This window comes from Trypanosoma theileri, assembly GCF_002087225.1.
Source record: "Trypanosoma theileri isolate Edinburgh chromosome Unknown TM35_Tth_44_V1, whole genome shotgun sequence".
NCBI classification, from domain to species: domain Eukaryota; phylum Euglenozoa; class Kinetoplastea; order Trypanosomatida; family Trypanosomatidae; genus Trypanosoma; species Trypanosoma theileri.
Window position 1 is genome coordinate 198,375 of NW_021639886.1, and position 9,256 is coordinate 207,630.

At 41.5% G+C, this 9,256-nt stretch overlaps 3 protein-coding genes across 3 annotated transcripts; all 3 read left to right on the forward strand.

The window, feature by feature from the left end:
* On the forward strand, nt 1-2,250 carry TM35_000441770 (uncharacterized protein; the record flags this gene model as incomplete). Its single annotated transcript, XM_029030186.1, has 1 exon — nt 1-2,250. A coding segment is annotated over one exon (2,250 nt), but the record flags the coding sequence as incomplete, so codon positions are not given.
* Nucleotides 2,251-2,512: 262 nt separating this feature from the next.
* Nucleotides 2,513-3,526, forward strand: TM35_000441780 (CrcB-like protein; the record flags this gene model as incomplete). The annotated part of the gene is made up of 1 exon (XM_029030187.1): nt 2,513-3,526. The coding sequence occupies one exon, from the start codon at nt 2,513-2,515 to the stop codon at nt 3,524-3,526; it is 1,014 nt and encodes a 337-aa protein (XP_028878588.1).
* Nucleotides 3,527-3,837: 311 nt separating this feature from the next.
* Nucleotides 3,838-9,243, forward strand: TM35_000441790 (putative RNA polymerase IIA largest subunit; the record flags this gene model as incomplete). The annotated part of the gene is made up of 1 exon (XM_029030188.1): nt 3,838-9,243. The coding sequence occupies one exon, from the start codon at nt 3,838-3,840 to the stop codon at nt 9,241-9,243; it is 5,406 nt and encodes a 1,801-aa protein (XP_028878589.1).
* Between the last annotated feature and the right edge of the window lie 13 nt (nt 9,244-9,256).

The following is a 9,256-nucleotide window of genomic DNA, read 5'->3' on the forward strand; positions in this document are numbered from 1 at the left end:
GTATCATCACCTGGTTCCTTTTCCGTCTCTGTTGGTGCCTCTGGTGAACTACATGGATTCACAGTGCAGCTGCTGGAGAGCAGTCGATGTCGACTACGGGCACGTAGTATTACATTGGGTCAAGCCACGGTAGTGATTCTTCGCGTTGGTGAACTGGATGATATGTTAGAACGCATGAATGATGTACGGTATAGTTCTACTAATGCTGCTAATAATAACAATAATAACACTGCAGGGGCAACAACTGCATCTACTACTAGCGCTAGTGGTAGTGGTACATCACAAATGACACCTTCACCATTTTCACCTCGTCAACACGAACTCATCTACCGTTACGCTACGGAAGAAAATAACGATGATACTACTACTACTACTACTGCCTCTCATATGGATATGCATACATCTCATGCGAAGGAGACGAATACACTTTTTGTAGTGGTGGGAAGTGATGATGGATACAGTGAGACTACACTTCTGCGAATTGCGGCATTAGTGAGTGAATTATGTCTTTTCCTCAATATAGACCCAGAGCGTGGTGGACCAAATGCACCACTACTAAGACAATTATTACTCTATATAGAATCAAGACTTGCTCAATATGATATATCTTTGCTATGTCAGACGATTGAATGGCTTTTGCATCCTGCTATCATTGCTACTGGTTTTACAAGTAGTAACAGTACAACTTTACTGGATGAATTAGCACAGCAATCCTATTTGCAAGATGCAGATGTAAGTCAAGTGCCAAACTATATTGCCGTTTTATTTGGGCATAAACTTGTCTTGGAAACAACACCAAATTGGAATGAAGAGGCAGCTAAAGTTTCTTCTCTGGATCGATTACCCTTACATGATTCTGATCGTTATTTGGCCTATTTTATAACCTGTGCCTTTTTCTCTGTTCCAATTCAGCGTAATTGCTACGAGGTCTCCTATCGAGAACGACAATTATGTACACTGGAACAACAACTAAGGCGTTTTGGAATTCACCGTTATAATGTGAATCGTCTTGCTGCACAAGAGGCCATTAAGAAGTATACAATAGCATTACGGCAAGAGGGAGTTGGTGAATATAATCGGGCAAGTTTTTTTGAACAGGCCTATAAAGAGTTAGTAACACTAATGTCAAGTCAATCATCCAAAAATAATTCGGATGAGACATCAAGAATAGTTCAGAATGAATATCATCACATGGACTTGGACATTTCTTCTGTTGAAGGAAAAACATTTCAAATAGATAATGTCTGTTTTCGTAACTCCAACGTTGTTGGGGCTATGCAGTTGCGTTGGATTACTGCTACGGGGTCTCACATGCGGCAAAGCGTCGATCATGCAGATGACAGTTATTATATTAGGAATGTTTGTCCATTTGGATATGGGATGTGTCTTCTCTTTCTTCCACCACGAAATGTACGTGATATTCCTCGCAGCCGATGGCTTCCGAAAGTATCAGAGATACAAGAAGGAGGAGATGAAAGAGCTTTACGGCAACTCTCACAGGATGTTCTTGGAAGTATGGAAATAAGTTTTAATCGTTTTCAATGGTTGTTTTCTCCACCAGTGGAGGCGTATGAAATACCTGGATTAATGCACTTTGTGGCTATTGATCGTCGAAATAACGGTGGTGTTGTCGCTAGTTTTCATCACATGCGGCATCAAAAACCCCAAAATGTTCAGAATGCAGTGTCATCACTGAAACGACTTATTGCGATGAATATAAGTCGTTCTCATACCTTTCTACACAGTGGGTATTCAGAGGGTCTTTGGGGTCATTTTGGTATGCAATTCTTTTACTGTATATCTGCTATAGATGGATCAGCAATAACAACAACAACAACAGCTTCTTCTCCAGCAGTAAACACAACTTCAACTGAACGTACAATGCGGAAGAAACCTATTTTTATGTTTCGTTCTGATGTATCCCAACAGACGAAAGGGGCCACAACGGAAGTTGAAACACCACAACCGTCACTATATGAAGATTCAGGGACTACAGAAACGCCCAGAACAGGAACTTCAGACTCTCTGTTTGGATCTCTTGATGCTGAACGTAAACTACCATCAGCTATTTTACCACATTTGGTGTTACGTCCAATGTTGATATCTGATTTTATGTCGGATGAGCCTGTTAGTTTTCGTGTGTTAGAGGTGTATGCTGTATTTGTGGGGACCATGTCACCTGCTGAAGTCTGCAGGGAAGTGGAGAAATTGTTGCGTAGCCGCGTTTTACCATTCTGGGGTACTAATTAATATCGAAACTTTATGAGTTGTGTCTCTCTCATGAAGTCACTGATGCCGCTTCTTTTTTTTTTCTGTTATCGTTCTTGCTTGTGTTTTTTTTTTCTTTTTTTTCTTTTTTTTTGACTGCACCTGTTATTATTATTATTTTTATTATTATTATTATTACTGATATTCTTGTGATGTTGGTGGTGGTAGAGAGTAAATTCTTTTTTTCCATTTTTTTTTGTGTTTTTATAGGTATTATTATTGTTATTTGTATAATTAATGCATTATGAGTGAAGATATTTTAATGGAAAATCAGCAAGAAAATATTGGGCTGAATAACAACAACCCAGTTCCAGACACAGAAGTACCTCAAAAGAGTGGCATTTTTGATAATAAACGAGTGTTACTGTTGGGATCTATACTCGGTGTAGCGTGTTGGTCACTTGCAGGGAATACATGTCGCTTGGCCATTCAAGGTGCTTTTCTAAACCAGACATTTCTTGTAACACATGAAAAATTTGGCCCTAATGCTATTGGTTGTTTTATCATGGGTTTTATCTCCTCTTTGGCCTCCATGGTAACAAGAGAAACGAAATTCCCATGGATTTACAATAGTATTCTCGTTGGATTTTGTGGATCCCTGACGACCTTCTCAGGTTGGATACTAGATGTGGTTGGACAGGAAAATGCGGCTCTCGCCATTGGTGAACTCATCTCAGGTTTAACGATGCCATTTATTTTTCTTATTTGGGGACGTGACTGTGCTTTGGTACTTCGGCCAATAATTCAAAAGGTACTACGTGGTATGAATAAAGCTGAATATAGTTGTGGTAATTTACATATGGTAAATTTTTTCTTCCTCATTTTCTCTATAGTGGCAACGGTTGTAATTCCTATAGTGATTGAAGTCTTTGTGCATCATGAGACTATTGATGTGAGTTTTGCTGATCGTCGTGCGGTTGTTTTGGGACCTGCCGGTGCTGTGCCGCGTTTCCTACTTGCCCTATTACTGAATGGTTTGTCTTGTACACGGAAGTTTCCATTAGGTACACTCCTCTCAAATATTATTGCTGTGATATTAACAGGTATATTTGATTATTATTACAGAAAAACAGGGAATGAATGGTATAGTATATTAATGAATGGACTTTGTGGATCTCTCTCCACAGTCTCTTCTTTCGTTAATGAGATTGTTGGGCAGTATACAAATGGTATGCGTGGGATGGCCTACTTGTACGCATTTATATCATTAGCTATAAATTGTGCTATTTTGGCTATATGTCGTCACGCATTTCCATAAATGTCTCTGGCTTAGATATCTAATTTCATCTCCATTTGTACATTTATTATTATTTTTTTTTTGCAAATATTCTCCACTCTTTCACTTTCTAATATATATAGATTTCTATCTCTTTTTATTTTATTATTATTTTTTCCAATCTGTGTATTTGTGCTAGTATACCTATATATATTTATTTTTGTATTATCCTTTTGTTATCCATTTTTTATTTTGTATTTTTTACTCTTCTTCTTTTCCTAGTCTGTGTCTCTTTCTGTGTGTGTGTGAGAGTGTTTTTTTCTTTTTTTATTATTCTGAGTCTAGTGTGAAAGATGTCTGGCGGTGCTCCCCTGCCGCCTTCACAGAAGGAACTACAGAAGGTAAATGAAGTGCAATTTGAGATATTTAAGGAGAAACAGATTAAGGATTATGCGGTATGCCTTGTTGAGCATGCCAAGTCGTACGAACGTGGTCGACCTGTGCGTGGTGGAATTAATGATCTTCGTATGGGAACCACCGATTTTGAGTTTGCCTGTGAGACCTGTCACCGCAAACACCCGGAGTGCCCTGGTCACTTTGGCTATATTGAGCTTGCCGAGCCTGTCTTCAACATTGGTGTCTTTGATCTTGTCCTGCAGGTGCTCAAGTGTGTGTGCAAGTCGTGTGGGGCGCTGCTGATGAACACGCAGGACCCGCAGGTGCTCAAAAAACTGCAGCACCTCACCGGCCTCATGCGACTCCGTCAAGTGGCGAAGATGTGCGGAATGAAGTGCCGCATGTCCACCGACGTGGATGGGGCCAATGAAGGAGAAGGCGGGGCCAATGGAGGCGGAGGGGGTCGGGGGTGTGGGGCCACGCAGCCGCGGATGGGCCGGCCGGCGGGCCTCTACCCGACCCTCGTCCTCCGGGCCGCCCTCGAGGAGCACGACGCCATTTGGCACGCCGACGCCGCCCGCCACGTCCTCGACCGCATCACCGACGAGGACGCCCGCCTGATGGGATTCGACCCCGTCCGCTGCCACCCCCGCGATCTCATCCTCACCGTCCTCCCCGTCCCACCGCCGCAGGTCCGGCCAGCCATCGCCTTTGGAAGCATCAAGTCCGATGACGAGCTCACTCATCAGATCATGTCCATCGTCAAGCGCAATAATCAGCTGCGTAAGGATAAGGAGTCGGATGTACAGGCAGCAGTGGACCGAAGTAGGGCATTACTACAGGAACATGTCGCCACCTACTTTAATAACGCCTCCACCTACTACAAACCAACAAAGGTAAATGATACCAAGAAACTTAAATCATTAACAGAACGATTGAAGGGAAAATATGGTCGATTACGTGGGAATCTTATGGGGAAACGTGTAGATTTCTCTGCCCGAACCGTTATTACAGGTGACCCAAATATAGATGTGGATGAGGTTGGTGTACCTTTTTCCATCGCCATGACTCTTACTTTCCCAGAACGTGTTAATGCAATTAATAAAAAGCGTCTCACGGAATTTGCCAGAAGACCAGTATACCCATCAGCAAACTATATTCATCATCCTAATGGGACTACAACAAAACTTGCTTTGGTACGAGATCGTTCTAAAGTAACATTAAATATTGGTGATGTGGTGGAGCGACATATTATTAATGGTGATGTGGTACTCTTTAATCGACAGCCAACATTACATCGAATGAGTATGATGGGTCATCGAGTACGTGTACTTAATTACAATACGTTTCGTCTTAATTTATCTTGTACAACACCTTATAATGCTGATTTTGATGGTGATGAGATGAATCTACATGTACCACAGAGTCTCTTAACAAAGGCAGAGTTAATTGAAATGATGATGGTACCTAAAAATTTTGTCTCACCTAACAAGTCTGCCCCTTGTATGGGTATTGTGCAAGACAGTCTCCTTGGTAGCTACCGTCTCACTGATAAGGATACCTTCCTTGACAAGTATTTTATTCAAAGTGTGGCATTATGGTTAGACTTATGGCAACTCCCAATACCTGCTGTGTTAAAACCGCGACCACTTTGGACAGGTAAACAAGTCTTCTCTCTTATTTTACCGGAGGTAAATCATCCAGCAACACCGCAAGATAAACCACCATTTCCACACAATGATTCAGCCATTATGATAAGACGTGGTCAATTACTTTGTGGTCCCATTACAAAAGGAATTGTAGGTGCTGCACCAGGATCATTGATTCACGTTATATTTAATGAACGTGGATCAGATGAGGTTGCCCGATTTATTAATGGTGTACAACGCATTACAACTTTCTTCCTTATTAATTTTGGTTTTAGTGTAGGTGTACAAGATACTGTTGCTGATGCGGATACTTTAAGACAGATGAATGAGGTTCTTGTAAAGACACGAGAGAGTGTTGAAAAGATTGGAGCAGCAGCTAACAATCGTACCTTAAATAGAAAAGCAGGTATGACACTTCTACAATCTTTTGAAGCTGATGTGAATAGTGCCCTTAACAAGTGTCGTGAAGAAGCCGCTAAAAAGGCACTTAGTAATGTGCGCCGTACGAATAGCTTCAAGGTTATGATTGAGGCAGGTAGTAAAGGAACAGATCTTAACATTTGTCAGATTGCCGTTTTTGTTGGGCAACAAAACGTTGCTGGTAGTCGTATCCCATTTGGATTCCGTCGTCGTACCCTCCCACATTTTATGCTTGATGATTATGGAGAAACATCACGTGGAATGGCTAATCGTGGATATGTGGAAGGATTAAAACCACACGAATTTTTCTTCCATACCATGGCAGGACGTGAAGGACTTATTGATACAGCTGTGAAGACATCAGATACTGGTTATCTACAGCGTAAACTTATTAAAGCATTGGAAGATGTTCATGCCGCATATGATGGTACAGTTCGTAATGCCAATCAAGAACTTATTCAACTTATGTATGGTGAAGATGGATTAGATGGAGCTCGTATTGAAGGTGGTCAAATGTTTCCACTCCCATTTAAAGATAATAAAGAAATGGAAAATGCGTATAAATATGAGTATGATGAAAATGGAGCATTTAATGAAAAGGTAGGAGGTATGTATATGGATCCACAAGTAAAGAAAATGTTGCGTGCTGACCCTGAGAATGTACGAAAATTGCAAGGAGAGTTTGATCAACTTGTGGCTGATCGTGACTGGGCACGAAGGATGTTAGATCTTGAAGAACGTGAAAAACTTAAATTAAATCTACCTGTTAACATTGGACGTCTCATTCAAAATGCACGAAGTACTATGGGTAAACGTAGTCAAGTCTCAAATCTTAGTCCTATTACTATTATTGATCATGTACGAAAATTACAAGATGATTTAATAAAACTTTTCCCATGTTATCATAGGGATATTGATGGACGTATTACGAATGTATTAAGTCGTCACCGCATTGATAGTGCTCTCACACTCTTTACTGTACATCTTAGACAGTTACTCGCTTCAAAGCAAGTTTTACGAGAATATAAATTAAATGATAAAGCTTTTGAGTACTTATTGAAAGAAATACGTACAAAATATCAACAATCTCTTATTTCACCTGGTGAAAATATTGGAGCTATTGCAGCTCAGTCTTGTGGTGAACCTGCTACCCAAATGACATTAAATACATTCCATAATGCTGGTATTTCTTCTAAGAATGTTACACTTGGTGTACCACGTTTACTTGAGCTTCTTAATGTTTCACGTCATCAGAAACATGCAAGTATGAATATTTCACTTTATCCTCCATGGGATAAGAAACGTACAGCCCAACAAGCCCAACATCTTATTGAATACTGTACATTAGAGAGTGTTACCAAACGTATTCAATTTATTTATGATCCTGATCCTCGTGAGACGGTGGTAGAGGCAGATCGTGCTATTTTAGAGTTGGAATGGAGTGTGATGGATGAAAGTGATGAACGTGCACGTTTGGAGGAGGTAGAGAATGGCTCACCATGGGTTGTACGATTAGAGTTGGATGCAGATATGTTTGTGGATAAGGCACTTAATATGAAGGATGTTAAACAAGCCATTCTTCGTGTGGATGACAGTTATGTTATTGAAACTGGTATGGTAAATGATACCAAAGAGCGAACCATTCGTATGCGACCAAAGAAAAATGATGGTGCAGACTCTATTCCAAAATTAAAACATACAATTCCAGAACTTTTGGCACGGGTACATTTACGTGGTATTCCTGGTGTACGTAAGGCGTTATTAAAGGATACCACAACTTTTAAAGTGGATCCCACAACAGGTAAGATGACAGGTGAAAAGACATGGTTAATCGATACAGATGGAACTGCTTTACGTCGTGCCTTTATTGGTGTAGTAGATGAAAATGGAAAAAATATTATTAACGCTTGCAAAACTAGCAGTAATAAAGTACCAGAAGTTTGTACTCTACTTGGTATTGAGGCAGCTCGTTATAAAATGTTGCATGAGTTACGTGAGGCTTATCTTGCCTATGGTCTTAATATTAATTACCGTCATTATACAATTCTTGTAGATACTATATGTCAACGAGGTTATTTAATGGCTGTTTCACGTGTTGGTATTAATCGATCTGAGATGTCAGGTCCTTTAATGCGTTGTTCCTTTGAAGAAACTGTAAAGGTACTTATGGCGGCAGCATCTTTTGGAGAACGAGATCCTGTACGTGGTGTATCTGCTAATCTTGTATTGGGTAATCAAGCACGTATAGGTACAGGTCTCTTTGATCTTGTACTAAACATGGCAGCCTTACAACAAGCTGTACCACAAGAAGACGCTGTAGCACCTGGAAAAGATGTGAATGTTTATCATGGTCTTGCTTCTACACAGAATATTCAATCCTCTGTACCGTATCGTGCGAAGGATCATGAGGCCACACCATTTGTAAATGAAGCGAGTCTTTTCTTCCGCGACGCCGGTGCTGGATCTTCACTTGCGGCTGGTGGTGCAACAACAACGCCATTTACGGCCTCTACACTTTATGGTGGTATGCATGAGGCAAGTGCGGTACACTTCAGTCAAATGTATCCCGCGAGTGTAATGGCAGAACAGCGTGGTCGTGCGGCGAGTGTCTCCCAACCGTACAGTGTGCTTTCCTCAGCAAGTGTGTACAACCCGGTATCTCTCACCATGCCAACAGTTGCCATGGGTACACATACGAGCAGTGTTGGAGTTCCCAGTGCGGATTACAGTGAGGCCTCCTCCTTTCATCTGCAGTCCAGCATGGCCATGCCATCTGTTCACTCCTCCCCACTCAATCCCTACGATAACAACCTCTACGATAATAATAATAATATTAACGACCATCATCATCATCATCACCATCACCAGAATAATAATAATAATAATAATAATAATAATAATAATAATAATAATAATAATCATCATTATAATAACGGCTTTGACCATCGTGCGGAGCTTTCCCCTGCCTATGTGCCCTCTGTGGTATCCACCGTCGCCCAACAGCCATACGGCGGCGATGGGGCCGATTCCGAATCGCAGTCCGCCTCTTACGTCCCCCGCGTATCCCCCGAGTACACTTCCTACACAACAGCAGCAATAGGAGGAGGAGGAGGAACTAATTTACCGGCTGGGGCGACGGGCCGCGTGAGTGCCGCTCCCCACTCGGCGGAGGGCTCGGCGAATTATGTGCCGACCTCCTCAGGGCCGCATGGACTGCCGCCGCCAATGGGGGAGTTCTCGCCAACAGAGGATCAGGAGGAGGAGGAGGAAGAGGAACAGAATCGACGACAATAGTAAAAAAAAAAAA